This window comes from Artemia sp. Qi Xiang Cuo, chromosome 16, assembly GCF_049724085.1.
Source record: "Artemia sp. Qi Xiang Cuo chromosome 16, ASM4972408v1, whole genome shotgun sequence".
Taxonomy (NCBI): domain Eukaryota; kingdom Metazoa; phylum Arthropoda; class Branchiopoda; order Anostraca; family Artemiidae; genus Artemia; species Artemia sp. Qi Xiang Cuo.
This window is the reverse complement of record NC_142809.1, coordinates 27,784,852-27,811,542: the sequence shown is the minus strand read 5'-3', so window position 1 is coordinate 27,811,542 and position 26,691 is coordinate 27,784,852. Positions and strand designations below refer to the sequence as shown.

At 33.3% G+C, this 26,691-nt stretch overlaps 1 protein-coding gene across 1 annotated transcript in view; it reads left to right on the top strand.

Moving 5' to 3' along the window:
• The window catches only part of LOC148942743 (protein ST7 homolog), a 90,095-nt gene that overhangs the window by 28,550 nt on the left and 34,854 nt on the right, over positions 1 to 26,691 (top strand). The window contains exons 3-8 of the mRNA XM_089102625.1: positions 9,541 to 9,694; positions 11,993 to 12,108; positions 16,614 to 16,668; positions 17,795 to 18,028; positions 21,453 to 21,550; positions 24,968 to 25,158. Of these exons, the coding sequence (XP_088958751.1) occupies positions 9,541 to 9,694; positions 11,993 to 12,108; positions 16,614 to 16,668; positions 17,795 to 18,028; positions 21,453 to 21,550; positions 24,968 to 25,158 (848 nt within the window). The remainder of the gene's footprint in view (positions 1 to 9,540; positions 9,695 to 11,992; positions 12,109 to 16,613; positions 16,669 to 17,794; positions 18,029 to 21,452; positions 21,551 to 24,967; positions 25,159 to 26,691) is intronic.

Sequence of the window (26,691 nt, the reverse complement as noted above, 5' to 3'; positions counted from 1 at the left end):
TTTTTCATCTCTTTGAGAAAAATCTTAACTGAAGTGGAAAATTTTTAAATTATTTGGAAAAATAGAATTGATCAATAAACTATTTCTTTTTCACTGATAAAATTCAGAATAGAAATTGAACTTTTCTTCACTTCATTGAGAAAATTTAAAATTGAAGTAGAAGTTCTTATCTTCCGGGAAAATATTCACAACTATGGTATTACTTTTTCTATCTTCCATCGAGAAATTTAGAATAGAACTTTAAATTTCTTTATGTCTTTGAGAAATAAAGAAGTGAATTGGAAGATTTTTATTTTCTGTGGAGAAATTATAATTGAATTGTTTTCTTTGTAAAATTCAGAAGAGAACTTGGAGTTTTCTATCTTCTATAAAAATTTAGAACAGAATTTAGAATTTTTAATCTCTCTAAGAAAAACCAGAACTGACGGGAAAATATTCACAACTATGGTATTACTTTTTCTATCTTCCACCGAAAAATTTAGAATAGAACTTTAATTTTTTTATTTTCTCTTGAGAAATTAGAATTGAATTGTGTTCTTTGGTAAAATTCAGAAGTGAACTTGAACTTTTCTATCTTCTGTGAAAAATTTGGAACAGTATTTTAAATTTTTCATTTCTTTGAGAAAGATCTGAACTGAAGTGGAAAAGTTTTATATTATATGGAAAAATAGAATTGATCAATAACTAATTTCTTTTTCATTGAGAAAATTCAGAATAGAACTTGAACTTTTCTTCACTTCGTTGAGAAAATTTAAAATTGAAGTAGAACTTTTTATCTTCGGGGAAAATATTCACAACTATGGTATTGCTTTTTCTATCTACTACGGAAAAATTTACAATAGAACTTTAAATTTCTTTATGTCTTGGTGAACTTGAACCTGAAGTGTAAGATTTTTTTTTCTCTGGAGAAATTAGAACTGATTTGTTCTTTGGTAAAGTTCAGAAGAGAACTTGAACTTTTCTATCTTCTATGAAAAATTTGGAACAGTATTTTAAATTTTTTCAACCCTTTGAGAAAAATCTGAACCGAGGTGGAAAATTTTTATATTATTTGGAAAAATACAATTGATTAATAACTAATTTCTTTTTCATTGAGAAAATTCAGAATAGAACTTGAGCTTTTCTTCACTTAGTTGATACAATTTTAAAATGAAGTAGAATTTTTTATCTTCCGGGAAAATATTCACAACTATGGTATAGCTTTTTCTATCTACCACTGAAAAATTTAGAATTTGTAAAATTGCTTTAGGAAGGATATTAAGAAAAGAACTTGTTCTGAAAAGATATAATAAAGCCTTTTGAAAAGTATTGCTTGATGTTGGGGTGTGTAAAAAGTCGTAAAGTAAAGTTGTGGGTGAAAAAGATGAGTACTTCAACTTTTAAAATTGGTTTAATAAGGACATTACGTAAAGAACTTGTTCTGAAAAGATACAATCAAGCCTTTTGAAAAGTATTGCTTGATGTTGGGGTATGTAAAAAGGCCGCAAAGAAAAGTTGTGGGGAAAAAGATGAGTACTTCAACTTATAAAATTGCTTTAGGAAGGACAATACGTAAAGAACTTGTTCTGAAAAGATATAATAAAGCCATTTGAAAAGTATTGCTTGATGTTGGAGCCTGTAAAAAGCCGTAAAGTAAAGCTATGGGTGAAAAGATGAGTGCTTCAACCTATACAATCGATCTAGGAGGGACAATAAGTAAAGAACATTTTCTGAAAAGATATAATAAAGCCATTTGAAAAGTGTTGCTTGATATTGGGGAATTCAAAAAGTTGTAAAATAAAGTTGTGGGGAAAAGATGAGTACTTCAACTTTTAAAATTGGTTTAGGAAGAACATTACGTAGAGAACTTGTTCTGAAAAGATATAATAAAGCCTTTTGAAAAGTATTGTTTGATGTTGGGGTATGTAAAAAAGCCGTAAAGTAAAGTTGTGGGGGAAAATATGAGTACTTCAACTTGTACAATTTGTTTAGAAGGGACATTACGTAAAGAGCCTGTTCTGAAAAGATATAATAAAGCCATTTGAAAAGTATTGTTTGATATTGGGGTATTCAAAAAGTCGTAAAGTAAAGTTGTAGGGAAAAAGATGAGTACTTCAACTTGTAAGATGGGTTTAGGGGTGAAATTACGTAAAGAACTTGTTTTGAAAAGATATAATAAAGCCTTTTGAAAAGTATTGCTGGATATTGGGGTATTCAAAAAGCCTTAAAGTAAAGTTGTGGGGAAAAAGATGAGTACTTCAACTTGTAAAATTGGTTTAGGAGGGACATTACGTAAAGAACTTGTTCTGAAAAGATATATGAAAAGCCATTTGAAAAGTATTGCTTGATGTTGGAGCATTCAAAAAGTTGTAAAATAAAGTTGTGGGGAAAAGATGAGTACTTCAACTTGTAAAATTGGTTTAGGAAGGACATTAGGTAAAGAACTTGTTCTGAAAAAATATAATAAAGCCTTTTAAAAAGTATTGCTTGATGTTGGGGTATGTAAAAAAGCCGTAAAGTAAAGTTTTGGGGGAAAATATGAGTACTTCAACTTGTACAATTTGTTTAGGAGGGACATTACGTAAAGAGCTTGTTCTGAAAAGATATAATAAATCCATTTGAAAAGTATTGTTTGATATTGGGGTATTCAAAAAGTCGTAAAGTAAAGTTGTGGGGAAAAAGATGAGTACTTCAACTTGTAAGATGGGTTTAGGGGTGAAATTACGTAAAGAACTTGTTTTGAAAAGATATAATAAAGCCTTTTGAAAAGTATTGCTTGATATTGGGGTATTCAAAAAGTCGTAAAGTAAAGTTGTGGGGAAAAAGATGAGTACTTCAACTTGTAAAATTGGTTTATGAGGGACATTACGTAAAGAACTTGTTCTAAAAAGATATAAAAAAGCCTTTTGAAAAGTATTGCTTGATGGTGGGGTATGCAAAAAAGTCGTAAAGTAAAGTTGTGGTGAAAAAAAAGGTACTTCAACTTGTAAAATTGGTTTAGGAGGGACATTAAGTAAAGAACTTGTTCTGAAAAGATATAATAAAGCCTTTTGAAAATAATTGCTTGGTGTTGGGGTATGCAAAAATCCGCAATGAAAAGTTGTGAGTGGAAAAGATGGGTACTTCAACTTGTAAAATTGGTTTAGGAAGGACATTACGTAAAGAACTTGTTCTGAAAAGATATAATAAAGCCTTTTGAAATATGGGGGCCCGTCTGTGTCCCACGTGCCCAAAAAATTATTTTAAAAAATGGGGGGGCCCGGGGGGATGGGGGCCCTCCGGGTTTGGGGTATGGGGACCTTACAACACTGTTCAAATGGAACTTGTGTATTATAACGACCACAGAGTTTTTTGAAAAATAGAATTGATCAATAACTTATTTCTTTTTCATTGTGAAAATTCAGAATAGAACTTGAACTTTTCTTCACTTCGTTGAGAAACTTTAAAATTGAAGTAGAACTTTTTATCTTCTGGGAAAATATTCACAACTATGGTATTGCTTTTTCTATCTACTACGGAAAAATTTAGAATATAACTTTAAATTTCTTTATGTCTTGGTGAACTTAAAACTGAAGTGGAAGATTTTTATTTTCTCTGGAAAAATTAGAATTGAATTGTGTTCTTTGGTAAAATTCAGAAGAGAACTTGAACTTTTCTATCTTCTACGAAAAATTTGGAACATTATTTTAAATTTTTTCATCTCTTTGAGAAAAATCTTAACTGAAGTGGAAAATTTTTAAATTATTTGGAAAAATAGAATTGATCAATAAATTATTTCTTTTTCACTGATAAAATTCAGAATAGAAGTTGAACTTTTCTTCACTTCATTGAGAAAATTTAAAATTGAAGTAGAAGTTCTTATCTTCCGGGAAAATATTCACAACTATGGTATTACTTTTTCTATCTTCCATCGAGAAATTTAGAGTAGAATTTTAAATTTCTTTATATCTTTGTGAAATAAGGAAGTGAAATGGAAGATTTTTATTTTCTCTGGAGAAAATAGTATTGAATTGTGTTCTTTGTAAAATTCAGAAGAGAACTTGGACTTTTCTGTCTTCTATGAAAAATTTAGAACAGAACTTTAAATTTTTCATCTCGTCGAGAAAAACCAGAACTGACGGGAAAATATTCACAACTATGGTATTACTTTTTCTATCTTCCACCGAAAAATTTAGAATAGAACTTTAATTTTTTTATTTTCTCTTGAGAAATTAGAATTGAATTGTGTTCTTTGGTAAAATTCAGAAGTGAACTTGAACTTTTCTATCTTCTGTGAAAAATTTGGAACAGTATTTGAAATTTTTCATCTCTGAGAAAGATCTGAACTGAAGTGGAAAAGTTTTATATTATATGGAAAAATAGAATTGATCAATAACTTATTTCTTTTTCATTGTGAAAATTCAGAATAGAACTTGAACTTTTCTTCACTTCGTTGAGAAAATTTAAAATTGAAGTAGAAGTAGTTGATATTGGGGTATTCAAAAAGTCGTAAAGTAAAGTTGTGGGGAAAAAGATGAGTACTTCAACTTGTAAGATGGGTTTAGGGGTGAAATTGCGTAAAGAACTTGTTTTAAAAAGATATAATAAAGCCTTTTGAAAAGTATTGCTTGATATTGGGGTATTCAAAAAGTCGTAAAGTAAAGTTGTGGGGAAAAAGATAAGGACTTCAACTTGTAAAATTGGCTTAGGAAGGACATTATGTAAAGAACTTGTTCTAAAAAGATATAAAAAAGCCTTTTGAAAAGTATTGCTTGATGTTGGGGTATGCAAAAAAGTCGTAAATTAAAGTTGTGGTGAAAAAGATAAGTACTTCAACTTGTAAAATTGGTTTAGGAGGAACATTCCGTAAAGAACTTCTTCTGAAAAAATATAATAAAGCCTTTTGAATAAATTGCTTGGTGTTGGGGTATGCAAAAATCCGCAATGTAAAGTTGTGAGTGGAAAAGATAGGTACTTCAACTTGTAAAATTGGTTTAGGAAGGACATTACGTAAAGAACTTGTTCTGAAAAGATATAATAAAGCCTTTTGAAATATGGGGGCCCTTCTGTGTCTCAAGTGCGCAAAAAAGTATTTTAAAAAAATGGGGGGCCCGGGGGATGGGGGCCCTCCGGGTTTGGGGTATGGGGACCTTACAACACTGTTCAAATGGAACTTGTGTATTATAACGACCACAGAGTTTTTGGAAAAATAGAATTGATCAATAACTTATTTCTTTTTCATTGAGAAAATTCAGAATAGAACTTGAACTTTTCTTCACTTCGTTGAGAAAATTTAAAATTGAAGTAGAACTTTTTATCTTCTGGGAAAATATTCAAAACTATGGTATTGCTTTTTCTATCTACTACGGAAAAATTTAGAATAGAACTTTAAATGTCTTTATGTCTTGGTGAACTTAAAACTGAAGTGGGAGATTTTTATTTTCTCTGGAAAAATTAGAATTGAATTGTGTTCTTTGGTAAAATTCAGAAGAGAACTTGAACTTTTCTATCTTCTACGAGAAATTTGGAACATTATTTTAAATTTTTTCACCTCTTTGAGAAAAATCTTAACTGAAGTGGAAAATTTTTAAATTATTTGGAGAAATAGAATTGATCAATAAATTATTTCTTTTTCACTGATAAAATTCAGAATAGAAATTGAACTTTTCTTCACTTCATTGAGAAAATTTAAAATTGAAGTAGAAGTTCTTATCTTCCGGGAAAATATTCACAACTATGGTATTACTTTTTCTATCTTCCATCGAGAAATTTAGAATAGAACTTTAAATTTCTTTATGTCTTTGAGAAATAAAGAAGTGAATTGGAAGATTTTTGTTTTCTGTGGAGAAATTATAATTGAATTGTGTTATTTGTAAAATTCAGAAGAGAACTTTGACTTTTCTATCATGTTTGAAAAATTTAGAACAGAACTTTAAATTTTTAATCTCTCTAAGAAAAACCAGAACTGACGGGAAAATATTCACAACTATGGTATTACTTTTTCTATCTTCCACCGAAAAATTTAGAATAGAACTTTAATTTTTTTATTTTCTCTGGAGAAATTAGAATTGAATTGTGTTTTTTGGTAAAATTCAAAAGTGAATTTGAACTTTTCTATCTTCTGTGAAAAATTTGGAACAGTATTTAAAATTTTTCATTTCTTTGAGAAAGATCTGAACTGAAGGGGAAAATTTTTATATTAATTGGAAAAATAGAATTGATCAATAACTTATTTCTTTTTCATTGAGAAAATTCAGAATAGAACTTGAAGTTTTCTTCACTTCGTTGAGAAAATTTAATATTGAAGTAGAAGTAGTTGATATTGGGGTATTCAAAAAGTCGTAAAGTAAAGTTGTGGGGAAAAAGATGAGTACTTCAACTTGTAAGATGGGTTTAGGGGTGAAATTGCGTAAAGAACTTGTTTTGAAAAGATATAATAAAGCCTTTTGAAAAGTATTGCTTGATATTGGGGTATTCAAAAAGTCGTAAAGTAAAGTTGTGGGGAAAAAGATAAGGACTTCAACTTGTAAAATTGGTTTAGGAAGGACATTATGTAAAGAACTTGTTCTAAAAAGATATAAAAAAGCCTTTTAAAAAGTATTGCTTGATGTTTGGGTCTGCAAAAAAGTCGTAAAATAAAGTTGTGGTGAAAGAGATAAGTACTTCAACTTGTAAAATTGGTTTAGGAGGAACATTACGTAAAGAACTTCTTCTGAAAAGATATAATAAAGCCTTTTGAAATATGGGGGCCCTTCTGTGTCTCACGGGCGCAAAAAATTATTTAAAAAAATGGGGGGGCCCGGGGGGATGGGGGCCCTCCGGGTTTGGGGTATGGGGACCTTACAACACTGTTCAAATGGAACTTGTGTATTATAACGACCACAGAGTTTTTTGGAAAAATAGAATTGATCAATAACTTATTTCTTTTTCATTGTGAAAATTCAGAATAGAACTTGAACTTTTCTTCACTTCGTTGAGAAAATTTAAAATTGAAGTAGAACTTTTTATCTTCTGGGAAAATATTCAGGAGGGACATTAAGTAAAGAGGGACAAGTAAAGAGGGACCTAAACCTCCTAAAGTTTAGGAGGGACATTAAGTAAAGAACTTGTTCTGAAAAGATATAATAAAGCCTTTTGAAAATAATTGCTTGGTGTTGGGGTATGCAAAAATCCGCAATGAAAAGTTGTGAGTGGAAAAGATGGGTACTTCAACTTGTAAAATTGGTTTAGGAAGGACATTACGTAAAGAACTTGTTCTGAAAAGATATAATAAAGCCTTTTGAAATCTGGGGGCCCGTCTGTGTCTCAAGTGCGCAAAAAAGTATTTTAAAAAAATGGGGGGCCCGGGGGGATGGGGGCCCTCCGGGTTTGGGGTATGGGGACCTTACAACACTGTTCAAATGGAACTTGTGTATTATAACGACCACAGAATTTCACCCCAAATCATCTTCTAAAATGTCTCAAACTGTTTCGCCCAAATCATCTTCTAAAATGCCTCAAACTGTTTCGCCTAAATCATCTTCTAAAATGTCTCAAACAGTTTCACCCTAATAATCTCTAATCGTAATTTCTACGTGTTCCTTTTGTTTTGGCATCCCTGCACTGTCACATTTGAAATTCCCAGGAAAAAATTCCCGCGTTAATCTATTCATCTCTAAGGTGTTCCTACTTACACTATTATGGCTTCGATAAATATTAATTTATCTCTTTGACCTAAAGATCAGAGAAGCCATATTTAAAAATAGAATATTAATTTATCTCTGTCACTAAGAATTGGAGAAGCCATATTTGAAAATGGGATTTCTAACTCTTTAGAGTGCCGCATAATTCTTAGAAAACAAGTGATGTCATTTCTAATTCCCCTTTTATGGATCAATAATTCACCGTCAGATTATGTAATACAATTTCTCAGAAATCTACTTCCCCTTCGATTATGCAAATCAATTTCTCAGAAATTCTCTCCCCTCGAGTCCATCAATACATTGTTCCCGTCAGTGCGCATGTGCAAACTTCGCCCTGGAGTCATTACACCTAGAAACAACGAATAAATCGACCTTGAAAAAGGGGGACATTGACCCCATTTTAACATATTGCAAGTAAGGAGGAATGTAGTTTTTTTTTATAGATTGATTTTTTACTCTTTTTTTCTTGAAATCATTTTCAATCAAATTCCGAGTCCCAAAACGAAATTTTGTTTCTAGATCCTTAAAATAAATTTAATTTTCACGAGAACATAATTTATTTTTTTCTTTAAAGAAAAAAAAACTCAGTTTGGAGGCAGAAAATGTGTAAGTAATACCATTAACTATTATTTTCAATGGCTATGTTTGGAAAATTGACAAATTTGAACTGCTTAAACGTGTTTTGGTATTTCTATTCGAACTAGAATGTTTTAATGTTGCTCCTTAATTTCAGTTGAGAAAACTCCTTTCTTTATTTAATTAAATAAAAAAATCAAGTTTTATTGCTTAAAAAAAAGAGTTGTGAGAAAGTCAAACTTTAGCGTAAAGAGCGAGGCGTTGAGGAGAGCACAGCCCCTTTCATATACGGAATAATTTCTGTTCATTTTAAGATTTAATGTCGCTCCTTACTTTCAGTTTAAAAAACTTTTTTTTTTTTAAAGGCGGCGAACGGGGGGGGGGGGGGGGGGGGCCCCCCCCCCCCAACGGTCCCGCCTAATAACTGTGCGTTTAGTTGTACAACAAAGCAACGCAGCTCCTTCACTTAATGAGAAAACGTAGTTTTTTTCAAATAATTGAGAGAAAGATTGAGACGGATAAGATGTGTTCTGTGGATGAAGGATGACAAATTGCTAAAGATCGTCCTTGTCGGCCAAACGAATAGCGGGTCGTCCCCGAATGGGGTGGGATGATGTAAGGAAAGATTTAATAGAAATAGGAACTTCTTGGGAGGGTGTAAAGAGGGAGGCTTTTAATAGATTGGAATGGAGGAGGAGTTTGTGTAGCTCTATTGGCCTCAGGCGGTTTGGTGCTTCGGTCAATTGTTAGTAGTAGCAGTTAGTAGTAAATTGCAGGGTAATGAATAAGAAGTCAGTATGTACTAAGACTAAGAGCAATAAATTCGTTCTGACTGGTCGAGACGAACTTTCTGTGTTTTTACTTCAATTTTACTAGTTTAGGGTATACATATCATGGTTGTTGAGGAATAGACTAGATCTTTGAATTTAGGTGCAGAGAAATGCTACCGTTAGGGGGGAGGGTGTAATGTAAGATCTTCTCCAAAGATTTGGAGGGGAAATGGGCTGAAAGGACTTAAAGTACAATTTTTGTATCAGTTGTTCCTGGAGGAAATACCTACTTAGGGAGTTAGGTGTAATCTTAAGAGGAATCCACATGGTGCGAGTGGGCTTGTAAAGGCAAAGAAACTTACAGTAGTCAAAGGAACACTACTTAAAACACAGTGCTATTTACTTTAGTTAACCCTTTAAAGTGGACTTACGGGATTTTCGCCAGCTGTTTTCCGTTATCTTTTTAGTTTTTGCATGAAGTGTTTGCAGGGATTTGTTTTATATATTTCAATATTTATTTTTACATGAATTCAAATTTTATATGATGCTTTCAGATATTTGAATGGTGGTACTTCCGAAAATATGGTACATCATTTATTGAACAAGTCTCTCTGAATCATTTAAGTCCTTGGCTTGGAGGAGGAGATACAACAGGAGGAGAAAGTATTACGACCCCTACCAACAATAATCCCCAGCCATCGGTTTCAGGTAAGATTTTCTTTTAGTCAAGGTTCCTTGTACAGTTTAGAATCATGTATGTGACAAATTTAAACGACACCTTACCTCTTCGAAAAAGGAATGTTGTCTGAGTTGTGGGTACCACAATTTCTACTGGATCTAACATGATTATTGATTCATGCCCACCCTAAGGTGAGCATTAAGGTGCAAATTTACAATGGGGAAAAATGAACGTAGACCATCAAATATGGTAAGACCAATCCAAGCAGCTAGGGTAAAGGGCATTGAAAAAATATCTGAATTAATGATAAAAGAAAATGAAGAACAAGGAAATTTGCGGTTAGAATACTTGCGAAAAGAAAATGACAACGAGTCAAAATGCGTAGTGATGAACAAAAAAATATGCCCTTACAAGGCATGTGACAACGAGGATCAGAACGAATCGAAAATGATTCGTTTTAAGCAGTTTCATAATACTTGAGGACAAAAACGTAAATTAACAATTGCTCAAGATGAATAAACTGAACCATCAAATAAGACAAGATCAAGAGGACGACCTGAGAAATTTAAATTAACGGGTAAAAATGAACAACCTAGACCTTCATTTTCAAAAATGAAAATGAAGAGCAATGACACACGTGGTTAGAAGACATGCGATACCGAGCATGTAAGCGAGTCAAAATGAAAATCATAAGACAATACACACGCGGTTAGAAGAACAGTGACGGCGTATCTAAAATGAAAATCAAGAGCGAAGACACACGCGGTTAGAAGACTTGCGACACCGAGAATTTGAGCGATCAATGAAAATCAACTTGGACAGCGAGAATCAAAACGTGTCAAAATTGAAAATGATAGCGATGATGAATGGGCTTGGGATTTTTACATGGATAAGGTCATCAATGCCTACCACACCTTTTAAAATCAAAACCTGGACTAGATAAATCGTTGGAAGAAAAAGAAATTTTTGTTCCATTACCTGAACAGTTAAAAGAAACAAAGGTTCGGCGACATGTCTTTCATAATGACAAAAGACAAGCCGAGGCAAAAGAAATATATATATTTAATTTTCTCATCATTACAGTATAGGTTGATACTCTGATCCAGATACCGGCTACCCTGCTCCTAATAGGATTTTATGTAATAACTTATAAGAGCATGGAATTACAAAATATTTGAGAACAATTTTTATGGTGAAGATTTTTTTAGAAAAAAAAATGCAAATTATAACATTCAGTGTTGTCATAGTGAAAATGGATAGGTAAGAAAAAGGCAATACATTTTATCTTATCTTCACATTTTAATAGAAAATGTAAACCTTGAATCGTTACAGAAGTTCATAATATTTGATTAGTGGATTTCTTGTGGAAATCATAGCGTCTAAGTGGGGTCAGGCATATATGACGGTATGCTGGAGACTTCGGTCACAGGCTATAGAAACACATTTACCTCTTCCTTGCCTGAAGTAAATTTCAACCTACGTGGCTGGTAGTTGACGATGTAACTAACATGAAAAAATTAATTTTGCAAGTACAGTCTGACCAGAAATACTGGAAGGATTTGGTGAAGACTACCCATGTAAAAAGCAGAGTAAACATTAATTAACTGCACAACTGCTTATCTTTATACAAGAACCTGTAATTACCTAAGATGTTGTGATTGTAAAATTGCCCCTACAATATCTGTATTGAGCACAACAGCAACAATAAAGTAACAACACAGATTGTGTTAATATTTTACATTAGCCTTGTGTCATATTTATATTATTATATTATACTTTATTTATATTACATTTTACATTGATGTTAATATTGTGATCGCATAATATTTTATTCTCTCTGAGATTGCTTAAGCAATCGTTTGTATTTGAATAGTATAGACGCTTTTGTAGACTTTTCAACTGTTTAGGAAAAAGAGAAACCGTTTTTAGTTCGTTTTTATGTGTACATATGTTTAAGTTTGAATTGTCAGATGGGTGTTATGCTTACAACACTATGTTCCAAAGCTTTTCAGCTACATGTAAAAGTTTAACATATACGAGTAAAACGATTGGGTAAGCATATACGAAAAAAAAGTTAATTCAAATTACTAGGGAGAGTAAATAATGTTAATATATAAAGGATTTTTGAATTATTTTTGCTCAGACATTTTTTATACAAACTATATAAATGCAACTGTGTAAGGTTACGATCGGTGGTAATTTACGGGGTTAAAAATAAGAAGCACACAAACTCTCAAATCTGAAATTTTATCCTCAAAAGGTACCAAGAAAAGGTTTAAACCTTAATGGTGGAAACGCGTAGCTCATTTTTTTTTTTTTTTTTTTAGAGTGCAAAGTATGGAGGAACCCCTTAAATTTGTTTCGAGGATCGGAATACAACAGATTCAAAGCTGCAACTGGGAAAGATCCCTTAACTTATTATGATATGAACCTCTCCGCTCAGGTAATTTTTTTTGCTCTTTTGATTTTATCCAAAGTACAGTAAACTCAATATAGTGTCAAATCAGTCAAGACAACACCATGTATTAAGATCTAAATGTTTGAAATGTCCTTCTAAATCTGTTTCAGCCTTGTATGGCATATTTTTTTTATATTGCCCTAACTTCCTTGGGCGCATTTTTACATAGATAGCAGCAAATACTTACTTGGTCTTATGCAAGAAGAATCGGTTAAAATAAGTAGGAATAGTAATATCGATAATCGCTTGCTTAAATGTAAAAGACAGGAAAGAACAGGTGCCAATTAAAACTACTATAAATTTTGCTTCCTTTACTTTACCCTGTTTTTCTTAGAGCCCTTGAGGGTTTGAAAATTAATTACTAAATTATTTTAAAAAATATATAATCGTATTGTTGCTCATCCTAAGAAATTAAGCTGAAAATAATTTCAAGCGCTGTAGATGTTGCTGGTTATTCAAAACTTGGTTGAAGATATCTGTATTTTTTCCATGCACTAATTGGGAAACGCCGTAAGTTTCGTTGCAATTACTTAACTTGTTTTTAAGGGTTTTGAGTGTTTGAAAATTAATAACTAAATTATATAAAATCCTCAAAATTTATGCTATAGATGTTCATTCTAAGAAATAGAACTGAATATAATTTCAAATGCTCTAGATGTTACCGGTATTTCAAAAACTTGATTGAAGATTTCTGTATTTTTCCCTTTGCACTAATGGGGAAACACCGTAACTTCTGTTACCCTTACTTAACCTGTTTTTAGAAATTTTGGATGTTTGAAAATGAATGACTGAACTATAAAAAATCTTCCTAAATTGATGCTGTTATTGTTCATTCTAAGAAACTGAACTAAATGTAAATGCGAACGCTTTAGATATTGCCGGTAACTCAAAAACTTAGTTGAAGATGTCCTTATTTTCCCCGTGCACTAATGTGGAAACACCTTAACTTCTGTTGCCTTTACTAAACCGGTTTTTCTAGACGTCTTGAGTTTTTGAAAATTTATGACTAAACAATTGAAAATCCTCAAATTTTTTGTTATTGTTGTTCATCATAAGAAATTGTGCAGAATGTAATTTCAACTACTTTAAATGTTGCTGGTAATTCAAAAACTTGATTGAAAATGTCTGTATTTTCCCCATAGCTAAAATGCTATGGGCTGAAAAACCTCTTCCTAACTCACTTATCTGTTATGGGCTGCCTCCCCATAGCAATATAATATTTATAGCCATGAAGATATAAGATTCAGAGGCAATAGGCTTGACATTTCTTATGGAGAATTTCGACTTTTGATAGAAGAGCATATCCAAATGTGGAAAGCCATGTTGCTGCCAAGATGGGCCCAGGATTACAGAAAACCTTAATTCATACTGGAGGTCCCAGGAACTTCTTTCTGTCTGGTTCTAAGCCCGTTGAAGCGCTTCGTGTAGATTTGAGAAGATTTTTGGTCCCCTCCTGCATTGGCTCTGGAACCATTGCTTTTCCTGAGGTCATAATCATTTCAATGATCTAACTAATATGAATATTGCATTATGGACTTATTATGAGTTTCAGAAACTCACGTCCTAGGCGTAGGAAAAATGGAGTTAGGTAATATAGAATTTATTTACTCAGGCAGGAAGGGTGGGGTGCATAGGTAGGGAGTAGGGATCATGGTGTATAAGGTAGCTGATAAGTCTTGTTTAGTTTGGGAAGGTATTAATATTAGAATGCTAATTGCTCATTTTACAACTAGAAAGTATTTTACAACTACATATACAACTACAAGTATTTACAACTACAACTACAGCATTTTACAACTAGAAAGTATCAGTCATAGTGATATGACATAATAGGAAAAGAAAATAGTAAGGGCTATAGACTGCTGCAATTTTGTAGGTATAACAATCTAATTATAACCAATACAATATTTGGTCATAAAATAACATGATGCTAAGACGGCTGACCTTATTGATTATGTTCTTGTAAACCGAAGACTAACAGAATCGATAGAAGATACTAGCGTATATAGCAGTGCTGTTATTGATACTAAAAGTAAAAATCATTATCTAGTAGCGTCTAGGGTTAATCTAAAGTGGAAATTTAGGAAGGGTAACTACCTTTCGGGAAGTTATGACGCTGGTAGAATCAAGGATGAGCTTTTGAGATAAATTTTCCAAGAATAGATGAATACCAAACTGGAGAGTCCCCAATTTGAGAATATCGAAAATGGATGTAATACCTTTAGGAAATTAGTTTGTGGAGTTTAGTACAGAGGAGCAGGGGCTTATACAAGAAATATCTGAGTGGTATATAATATGAAAATAAAAGGAAAGTAGAGAAAGCATTAATATATGAATTAAGGAGGTGTAAAGTGGAGGCCATAAGAAAAATTGCTGAAGATCTAAAAGATGTAGCTAGACGACGTAATAGCAAAATATTGTACTGGCATATTAATAAATTGAGAGGGAATAGTCAAATCTGAACTTTTGCCAGTTAAAGATAAGAATGGGGCCACAATCAATGATAAGGGAAGAGTTGAAGAGAGATGGGCAGGACATTTTGAAAATATGCTAAACCGTTGTAAAGTTACGGGAAAAGATATAGACAAGAATGCAAAAGTTTGTGACACTTTGAAAGTAAATTAAAATATTTATTTTGTGATTTTGTGAGGCCCCAGGTGCTGATTAAAGGAGTCTTTTAAATATGGTGGTTTTGAAGTTAGAGATAAATTACAGAAGATTATGAATATCATGTTTGAAAAAGGGGAAATTCCTAGTGATTTTAAGGAAGTCTTAATCAAACCCCTGTATAAGAAAGGTGATAAAAGTGAGTGTTGCAATTTTAGAGGCATTAGCTTGGTTTCTTTAGGGAACAAATTACTTAGTATGATGACACTTTTTAGACTTGGAGGTGATATAGATAAAGTTTTAAGAGGAGAAGAAGAGTGTGATTTTAGGAAGGGGAGAGGATGCGTCCACCAAATTTTCACTCTTACATTTTTAAATTAGAGTAAACTATAAGAAATCTTTTTAAATTGATGCTATAGTTCACCATGAACCTCTTTGAAGATGTCTGTATTTTCACCATACACAAACGGGGAATACCGTGACTTCCGTTGCTTTCACTTAAACCGGTTTTTTTAGAACTCCTCATTGTTTATCCTAAGAAATTGAAATAAGTGCAATTTCAAACGTTTTAGATGTTGTCGGTAATTGAAAAACTTGGTTGAAGATGTCGGTATTTTCCCATTCACTAATGGAGAAACAACCTTACTTCCGTTACCTTTATTTAATTTGTTTTTTAGAGCTCTTGAGTGTTTAAAAATTAATGACTAAACTTTGGAAATGCCTTGAAATTGTTCCTCCTACCAAATTTAACTGAATGTAATTTCATACGCTTTATACGTTGCCGGTAATTTGAATCCCTTAATTGTAGAATGAACTTGGTTGAAGATACCTGAATTTTACTCATTCACAAATGAGCGGAAATATTTAACATAAACTTGAATATAACTAAATAATCATCAGAAGATCAATAAAATGCCCCAAGTTTAAGGTAACTTTAGAAGGGAAACGTTCTTAACCCCAATTTTCTCGCAAGTTTTTCATAATTATTTTACTTGCCTAATAGGATGTCTTCAAATCCTTTTAAGTCCTCTAAATGAAATACCAACTTGAAATTACCATTATTTACAATTTCTAGAAACTCTTTGATTTCGAAAGCTACTTGAAGACTATTGAAGAGGACCTCTTCTTTCAACTATCATCACTTCCTTTATTTTACTTGAAGAAAGTTGATCAAGAGAATACCGACACAGATCAGTTTTCTGAAATAAAATATTTTCTCATATACAAAAGAGTGTGGGTGCCGGGAGAAACTCCCCACCGCTTCTTTGTAGCCTAGAAAAATTGTAGACTAATTTTAACCTAAAAAAAGCGCATTTGCTGCATTTTAAACCATTATCTTGAGTCTCAAACGCTGTAAGTATTTAATAGTAAGTGTGCTATTCAACAACATTTTGGACTAAAGCCTTAAAAAGAGTAAAAGACTTTTCAAAGATAAATTTTACGGACGCAGCACTTTACTATAAGAAGAGAAAACCACCTGTTAGATAGACTAAGTCTGTCAAAGTTTTCATAGAAAAATTACTTTACCATTTTACAAGCATGGCTAGTTGTAGACGCTTTTTTTAGTTTGTTTTGATGTGATTTTTCCCTACAATTCTGGTCATATACTCATTCCCGAATAGAAACTCATAATTGCACACAAGGAAAGTAGTGGAGACAGAGGGAAGTCCCCTCAAGACCAATACTAAGGGTTCCGTCGCGAAACAGTTTTGTTTTTATTTATACCGCCTTGACCTTTGGGTTTTTATTGCAATGGTGCATAAGTCTATAGAATTCAGTATGTAAGTAGCTAATTAATTTGTTCGTTTTTATTTTATTTTTTGCAAATATCTTATTTGATGTCTATTAGAATCAAAATATAACTTGATTTTATTTTGCTGCAGGACCACCAAACCTTCTTTACCTGTGAAGCAGATGCTGGCAAAGCCGAATATGAAAGTAAGTATTCTTGTTTTGACTGTGGGAACAAGTGGGAATATTCTATGACTATTTACAAGACAAGAGTACCCCAAGGGGTTCCAAACAATTAAGGACGCTGGTGGCCGTACATGAAACGGACCTGCCAATCCAAAAAAAATGTCCATTTTTAACCCACAGCCTAAATTAGTCAAAATTCTCTGTCTAGCCAACCCAGCGACTCATCCCCAGGCGTGGATTTTCCGACATAATCTAGTTAGTGAATCTTTAGAGACGCAAGGTGTTTTGAGCTTAAGAAAAAGGAAATATCAGTTTAAAGTGAAAATAATAATAAATTACGAAAAGGGCATTTATCTGATAAATAAGGGTCAGAGCCCTGACATTGGGGTTGTTTTCTGAAATATCTAGTTTTATGCCTTTTATATTTTAATCAACTAATATTATAGGAAGTACGAAAGATGACATGATTTTCCTGTATACCAAATTGTTTCGTACACTTATAAATAATTCCCAATTTTGTCATAGGGCATAAAACTTGTTAAACATCCTAGAGATAACTTTTTTTCTAGACAAGATAATTTTGGTTTTTTGTTTTTTGATAACTGATAGAAAGGTCTTGATCTTCTAAAAGTGGGAGATGCATTAGTTTCACAGAAATAAAATTTCTTATGTAACTTTTTTTGTTTTGAAGTTTTAATTTTGTGAATTCTCTGCATTTTGTCTATGTAATATGCCCTAGCTATGGAGGTAAACTTTCTAGAAATCAAATAACGTGAAATACTCTTAGAGCTTAAAATTATGCATACTTTATACTTTAATGGGTAATTTTGAGATTGATGAGGTTTACATATATGGAATCCCAATAAAAAGTAGGTTCTTTTGGTATGTATATATTGTTATAAAAATTCTATTTTCTATAATTTTGGTTACTATTGGGACGGTTCGCTCAGTTATGGTTAAATTATATGTTGTAATACTGAGAAATATTTAATGATGTCCGTAAACTCTCTTTCTGACTGAAATGTTGATATCTCAGATCTCAAAATGACTCCCAAGATAAGCAAAATTATCGTTTGTATAGGGAGAAATTTTCAAGTGAAAATATTGACTTGATTGGCTTTTAACTTGCAAGTGCTATGTTTTTTAGTTATGGCTACGGCCTGGAGAGAGCGAAATCCTGAAGCTCGAATTGGAGCTGCGAAGCTTGCTTTAAAGACAAATCCGGAATGTGCCCCAGCTCTGTTACTTTTAGCAGAAGAAGAAGCATCTTCAATACTTGAGGCTGAACGTCTTCTCAAAGAAGCATTAAAAGCGGCAGAAGTGAACTATAGAAAGTCTCAGCAAACACAGCATCAAGGGCCATTAATGGAAGCCATTCATAGTAAGTGTAATCAAAGATACGTTTCTCTTACGTTCTTTCTGTCTCTATCAACCTTTCTTTTATCCGTCCTATCGCTCTTGCCTGTAACTAAAAAAAAAATATAAGTTTTAAAACATGGTTTCGTAACTTACAAAACCCTGCTTAAAGTGTTTTACAGATTTACTGTTGCAGTTTATTACTTGCTGAATGGTTTTATTTTTCGTTTTAAGCACAAGTCTCGAAGCCTCATTCCTAAGAGCCTCATTTTGTTTTAATTGTTTTTTCAGATTCTGAATGCTCAAGAGTCTGTCTGGGATCTTAGAATCTGAGTGGCTGGGACTTATTTCGACCTCTGAAAGGCACTGTAGGTGAGAGCTACAGGAATAACTGAATGGTTAAGGTGTTTGAATGATTTTTGCTTCTGAATGGTTAAAATCATTCGTTAAGCTATTCTCAAAGGAAGATTCAGCAGCAGGGTTGCCGCTTGGTGACAAAAAAATACTAGATTTTAGTGATTTTCTGGTTGGTTCAGTGATTTTCTTCTATAATCTAGTGATTTATCTAAAAATTAGGTATTTTTTTGTTTAGACAATATAAAAAATCACTAGAAATAGTGATACATCACTAGGAGTGGCAACCCTAATCAGCAGGACAATGCATGGTCAGTCACACTGATCCTCCCGGTCTGCATTGCCCTGCAGATACTTACGCTTTACATTAGCCTGAAGATTCCTTTGAGACAGCTTAGCATACAATTATTGACAATCATCTCAGATGCGTAAAAATGTCAAATGTGGCCTTTAGGCGTGACAGTGACGATTTGGATTTGCTTATGTGCTTTAGGATGTTTATGTAAAAAAAAAATCACTTCATTAAACAGATATAATAGGGAATCCTTGGGGAATCCCTCTTTGTAAAGATGTATTCTGATGCAAATTACTTTTAAATGGTAAATCGGAAGTTAATAAAGCTGTATTTAAACATATAAACACAATGAACCAGAATTGCGGTCTCATTTCAATATGGGTTTAAGGAAACTTGCCTAGTAAGAAATATATTCCTAAATTTTGTGGATTTTATTCTTTTATTTGGGGCGTAAAGAAAAAATAGGGATCAGTATTTATGTCATTAAAAAAAAAAACTTTGTGTGGTATGCTGGTGACGTATTCAATACAGGTTGCTTTCTTTATAAGGAAAGAAAATGTGGATGCTGGATATGCTTAAAATGAAATCAAAATAGAAAAATGAGGAAAATTTTGAATATGACACTGAACTTAAAAAAAACTGTTTTATATAAACACTAATAAATAAATATTTGAATTTGTTTCTTGCAGTTGTCTGTAGTTTATCGTATGTCAAATCCTTTCATTTTCTTTTCCTTTTCCTTTGCGAAGCGTTGGTTGGGTTTTCTTCTCTTTTTATTTATAGAATATATTAATTTCTATCTTCAAGTCTAATTCTTATTTTTTCCTTATCTTTTCTGATGCAAATGCTTCCAGATATGGGAATTCTTTTTACGTAAATTTTATAGACCTGAGAGTTATCAATTAGGAATAATTTGAGTTAGAAAATATATGAAGGAAAAAATTCTCGAGCAAATCTTGAAAAATATACTTTCCAGCAAATTTTCCTTTTGCAAGGTTCTTTTGAGCAGTCAGCCCGTGCTTAATAAAGCGTAAATTGTTTTAATCAGGGATTAGATGGAAATCCTTTTCCCCATTTAGGCAAAGAGCACCAAACATCAAGTTTGCCTGAATATGAAGAACATTCTTAAATGTATTAAAGTAGGCTTAACCAAATTGACATATATAATTATTTACTGTTAAATGCCAGAAAAGTTTTTATGCTATTTTCTTGTTTTGAGAAATATATTTTGTGACAGCTTATAGGTTTAATGAAAAGTTTTAGATCTAATTCAAAGGCCTCAAAAGTGTAACGAGAAAAAGAAAAGTAAAGAACCTGGTCATATTGTCATTCTGAAGGCTTAGTTGTGAAGCACCAACATTTTTTTATTATTATTATTTTATTTTCATATGTAACGGTATGAACGAGCTCACTCTGAATTTTTCTAAGAAATATATTTGGAAGATTAGGCTATATGTTTCTAACCTCGGTTTAGATAATATCTTCGTAGGCTATTTATTAAAGATATTGCCGTACCCGTGGTATATTTACTTCGTAGAAGTAGGGGAACAGCTTGTAACTAAGGGTAGAGAAATGTAGTCCCTTTCAAATGCCAATACTCAAAACAAGAATCCTCGTGAGTGGAGAACATCGTCCGAGGTGATCATCTGGCGGATTGCTTCATTATACGGGGTAGGTCTACGGGGGATCCACTCCACACGGTAGCTAAGTAATGGATTTGGATCGCTTGCTGGGAAGATTGCTTTTATTAGGGAAAGGAAAGTTTCAGTTTATCTAGTTCAAAGACTACCCATCAAATTTGTGAACCAAAATGAACTGTGAACCAAAATGCCTTTTGCTGATATTTTTTTCTCATATAAATCTGAGAACAAAAGACTTTTCCTTCGAAAGTTGAAAACCGTGTTACGCCACTCTATGATATTTAAGCTACGCCCTTTTTCGGGTACGGTGGAGTAATTGAATCCCCTTAATCCTGAGCTTTGCTTCTTTTTTTATAGTGTTTCTGTTTTTAGAATTTCAATGCAATGGAAAGCCACACGTTGAATCGTCTGATTTTAAAAGAGAACGTTTCTGTTTTTTCCTAAAAGTATAGTTCCATTTTCTAAAATTTTATTAGCCTTGAAGCCAAGGCCGTAGCCAGGGGGGGGGGGGTTTACCCGGTTTGAACCCCCCCCCCCCCGAAATTTTTGACCGACTCGAAAATTAGTAAAACCTAGGTAAAAATAAGTAAAATTAGTCGAAAACTGAGTAAAAAATTAGTGAAACCCCCCCCCCCAAAAAAAAAGTCAAAAATTAGTAAAACCCCTCCTGAACAAAAATCCTGGATACGGCCCTGCTTGAAGCCGTCAGTTTCGAGAGGTTTTGTTCATAATTCAACTTGATACGGTGTTTGACTAACCAGCTGTCAGGTTTTATTCACTTAGTTAATTGATTCTGATCCTTCTTACCATTTTTGAACATAAACAATCATTAAAAAAATAAATAAATATGTCATCTGCGCATGCGCATATGTCACTGCGCATTTTAAATTAGCCGCTTGAATTTATAATTTCTATGTCAAAATGGAAAACAGCGGACCCTTTTTTTGTCGTCAAAAGATGACAAAATGTCGACACGAAGTCAACATTTTACAAATTGAGTGCCCTCTGTGTCGACAGAAAATCAAATACAACGGCATAATTCCTTGTCGTGTTGACAGAGATGCCAATTCAAACTTGACTAAAGCCGGATTTTTGCTCTTGAGAGTCTATATACTTTTTCTGTCGTTTCCTTTTTTACTTTTGTTTATTTTCTATTTCAGGGCGAGATACAAATGTATTAATCTGTGTTAAAAGAAGATATGCAATGTGCCTAAGAAAGCTTGGGAAATTAAAGGAAGCAGTAAAAATGTTTCGTGATGTAAGTGTATTTTCTTCACAACTGCTGGTTTTAAAGACAATTTATATGAATTTGATCAGTGCATTATTCTGCTTCCTCAAACTTGAGAAATTTGTTTCTTTCCTTTTTTATTTTTTCGTTTCTACCTAAGAAGTGATGGGTCAGGCGACTAAGCAAAGATGTCACAATTCATTTTCAGGATTAGATCATTTCTTAGACCACACTGCCTTTTCATTTACAGAATTTAGCAAAAAAAATATAGAGAAAACGGGAGTATTAATTCTGTCAATTTCATAATTAGACAATATTACGGTAAACAAAATAAGACATTAAAAAAGGGTAGCTAAACCATAATGATATTAATTATGTATAAATGCCCGTAGAAAAAAAAATTGAGATACATTTAATTTGCCTCTTATCTGCATTTAATAAACAAAAAATCCGGGTTGCAGTGATAGCTAGCAATCTAGTAAGAGACGATAATAAACAAAAGACCGTAATCAGGACTGAATCAGTCTCTTGTGGCGCCTAGGCTAAAGCATATTCTATCGAAGTAGGCTTTTAGGGAAATTCAAATTGAGGCTCGTATATAAAATTTAAAGCAATTACTCCAACGATAGATCTCAAATTGGTTTAGTGTTCTAGATATATTGCTTAAAAGTAAGGTTTTTGTTTCAAACTAACTGCAAAAAATTCCGTAATTCAATATTTGGAAATAAAATTTAAATTCTGAAAAAGAAGCTACAGTATATTGGAGTGCCTAAGCTTGAACAGGTTCTACGGAAAAACGATTAATAAGCTAATGAACTGACTATTATCCAGAAATCTATTTATGATTTTGGTTCCATTGGCAACAGTTCACGCAAATTAGGAGATACAAAAATACACGAGCATTGCTAATGCTTCTGAAATAAGATGAATAAAAAAAAAGAGAGAGACAAAAGTGAAAAAAAATAAAAATAAAAAACGCATTCACACACTAAAAAGGAAAATACTAATCAGCTGCCACCTGACTGTATGCTGAAAACCAAGGCGTAGCAAAGTTCACTACCCAATAAACAAAAAAACACTCAACTCCAATTTGGACAGAAAACATGAATCGCACGTGGGCATTAAAGAAAGAAAAGCAAAAGAGAAAACCAAATATCTAGAGGTCAAACATATTTTCCCTTTTTTTTAAAGGCACCAAACGAGTGGCACTTTCTAGCCAACACGGGTAACGTGTTGGTAACGTGCCAGGCAGAATGACAAGCAGTCTTGGTTTTGAAGCTTGATCTGACTGATGGACTAAATGGAGTCCGAAAATTATTATAATTACAAAGATAAAATGGTTCCTTGTAGAATGGATGTAGCTGTAAATGTAGATTTAGAAGTAGATGTAGATGTAGAAGGGTCAGAGGCTGGAGACGGTTTAGTTTTAAAGATAGAATGGTTCCTTGTAGAATGGATGTAGATTTAGAAGTAGATGTAGATGTAGAATGGTCAGAGGCTAGACGGTTTAGTTTTAAAGGTCGTAGGAAACTCACCATGTAATTGAAGAGAAACGAAAGAAATAGAGGAAACAATATAAATGGAATTCGAATCAAGCAGCGGCTTTTTATTAGAACTGTTAGTTTTAAGGATAAGATTCCTTGCTTTGTCATATACCCTAGAAAGTGGTATTAGAAGGGAAAACAATTATTGACATCCATATAGTAGGCCAATAAGAGACTTGAGACATAGCTAAACTGAGAAACAAAATTTTATAATCATCTTAGGAAAATGTGTTTGATCCCTCTAACAATTCTGAGATACCTTGAAATCTTAATTTTCATTTGACTAATATGATGCCCGAAGGAGAGGTTCTCATCAAGAAGAATACCCAGTAACTGAAGATAACTATCACTGGGTCTACTGAGAGGACCGCTTGACAGATGAATTTCCGAAAGTTGAGGGCAAGCCTGAGAAATTTACGAGAAAATCAGGAAGCTCGACTTCGAAACACTTAATGCCAGGCAATTCGCATCGAACCAAATTCCTCTGTCAAACAAAAAAGGTAATTTAATGCGGATCTCAGGCCCTGTTCTGGCAGCAGTGCTTATTGTACTGTCGTCAGTGAAAGCAACTAGAATGTTGTCACCAGTTGATGGAGATCTTTATTTGTGGGCATGAAAAGATTTTGGGTGGCATAGACGACAACAGACTATTTGTTTTCGTTTCATCACCGAAAAAATAAGACCCTTATGCATAAATTGAGGACAGAACTGGCTCTAGAACTGAGCCTTATGTGACCCCAAGCTCAACCTGAGACGGTGCAAGGAAAGGGCAACCTGAGACGTTGCCCTTTTTCATTTTAATTAACGGTAAGTTTTTTAATGAAATTGTATGGATAATAATGTAGTGTGCAGTGAACAGGGGCACTTATAAAAACATTCTGAACGAGGGAGGGGGGTGATTACAGCGCTATTGACTATCTAATTTATCAGTTAGCTAACTTAGTCATATAGAAAATAAGTCTGATGACTACAGATAGCAAAATGTACTGTTCGAGATAACAAATGTACAATTCTCTTATGTATTTTTTTGTGCACAATAGTAAAGTATGCCTCTTTATTTGAGATAGTATATTACTACATGCAACTGCTCATATCGCATTCCATAGATGATATGCTTTGTAATGTCACAAGTCTTCTGTAATACATTTGGGGTATTAAAGTAGTTTCTCATGCCGGTAAAGAGTGTACCTAAAAGTGCCGAATTTTGGTACACATTCATAGTCTTGCTACATGTCTGTATGTGTGAACCACTGTAGATAGATATATGCAGTAGAATAATTCCCTATCTCAACTATTATGGAAAGCCGGACCGATATGCAAGTGCTCCGGAGAACGTTAAAATATAAGCGACATTATATTTTTTTTTCACGGGTAGGCAAGTCAGATTTCTCTTGAACGCGAAACTTGGCATCATCTTTGTAGCACTAAATTTGAAAGAATCTAATTTTAAATTAATTTATTCCAGTACATATATAAAAAGCGGTAATTAGTAGTGTAATGTTATTATTAGATGTTTTTAGAAATTACAAGTAGGCTTCAAAGTCTCAAGTTGGCTTCAAAGGTATTTTGAGAAAGTTTCTGCCAAAATACGTGTTCCAGGGTAATATACACTGAATTGTTGATGGGCCAGGACGTACGAGTATATGGGCGGAACTTTTATATGTGCCAAGACTGTGGTAGCCAAATATTACTGAGTCGTGATTATATTGTATAAAATTTATATACAGTGGTGTGAACTTGGGAATGGGAAAGAGGGCTCAAACCCAGTGAACCCTACTGATCATGAGTACTCCAATGCCGCTGTAAATATAATTTTGATTTTACAGATTCATTTGCTGAAGGAATGTTTTATTTGTATTTCTTTATTCAAGTGTATTATTGTAAGCAAAAATTGTATTTTTAGTTAACGAAAGAAGTTCCCCAAATCCTGGGAGTTTTAAATATCCAAGAAAATTTGTTGGAAGCCTTGTTAGAAATGCAAGCTTATGCAGATGCTCAAGCAGTGTTAGCCAAGTATGACGATATTTGTTTGCCTAAAAGTGCGGCTATTTGTTACACAGCTGCACTACTTAAAGCAAGAGCTGTGGCGGATAAGTGAGTGTTTTTTTTTTTTTTTTTTTTTTTTTTTTTTTGACTTGACTTGACTTGACTTGACTTTAGTCCCGTCCGACCTTTGTGGCTGTATTAGGGCTACTTCTTCAGACCATGAATTTGGCGACGGTATTTCAATCTGTCTGGCACTGGACGTAGTAGCTGGGGGAGGCTATGGGCCAGGAATTTGTCGGTCTATCTCTTGCGAGGTCGTCCTATGGGGTGTGTGCCATGGACCCGTCCTTTGAAGGTTATGTTTGATAGTTGGCAGTAGAAAGGGGGGTACCAGCCCCACGCGCACCACGTGGTTTATGGTTTTCTCACTGAGAATAAAAAAACAGGAATTTTCTCACTTGGAAAAACAGGAATTTTCTCACATTTATGTCTGTTTTCATGGATATGGATGATTTATGGTTTTTGTCAGTGAGAATGAAAAAACAGAAAATTTGTCACATTTATGTCTGTTTTTATGGTTTTTGTCAGTGAGAATGAAAAAAAAGGAGATTTCTCACATTTATGGATGTCAAAAGCAATTCATGTCTGTTTTCATGGATGGTTATGGATGATTTATGGTTTTTGTCAGTGAGAATTTTAAAAACAGGAACTTTGTCACATTTATGTTTGTTTGTTGTCAGTGAGAATGAAAAAACAGGAATTTTGTCACATTTATGTCTGTTTTCTTGGATGTCAACAGCAATTCATGTCTGTTTTCATGGATGGTTATGGATGATTTATGGTTTTTGTCAGTGAGAATTTGAAAAACAGGAATTTTGTCACATTTATGTTTGTTTGTTGTCAGTGAGAATGAAAAAACAGGAATTTTGTCACATTTATGTCTGTTTTCTTGGATGGTTATGTGTGTTTTATGGATTTTGTCAGTGAGAATGGAAAAACAGGAACTTTGTCACATTTATGGTCTTTGTCAGTGAAAATGGAAAAACAGGAACTCTGTCACTTTCATGGATTATTGAGTCATTAATCAAATTGTTTCCAGGCAAGGTTAATTAATGTCTAACAGATGACGTCAAGTTAATTAATGTCTGGAGTTCTACCAAGAGAAATGTCTCCGGGCAAAGTTTAGATCACACATGACAGATGATGTCGTGAATGATTGATTGACATGAAAGGGGAATTAATTTGTTGTTCTAAAGAGAATTGATTCACGAAAGGGAATTAATTTGGAGTTCTTCCAGAAGAATCGTTTCCGACCAAATGTTTTGATCTTAGCACGCGAAAGGGTTTCTTTTGTAATTTCAAATGTGAAAGCAGAGGGATGCTAAACAAAAGGAACACGCTAAAATTACGTTTAGAGATTATTTGGGCGAAACCGTTTTAACCATTTTATGGAATTATTTCGGCGAAACAGTTAGAGACATTCTAAAAGATGATTATAGAAGAGAATTTGAGGGTAAAACTCTGTGGTCGTTATGATACACAAGTTCGATTTTAACAGTGTTGTAAGGTCCTATACCACAACCCAAAGGGTTCCGATCCCTCTACCCCAACCCCAAAGGGTTCCAATCCCTCTACCCCAAC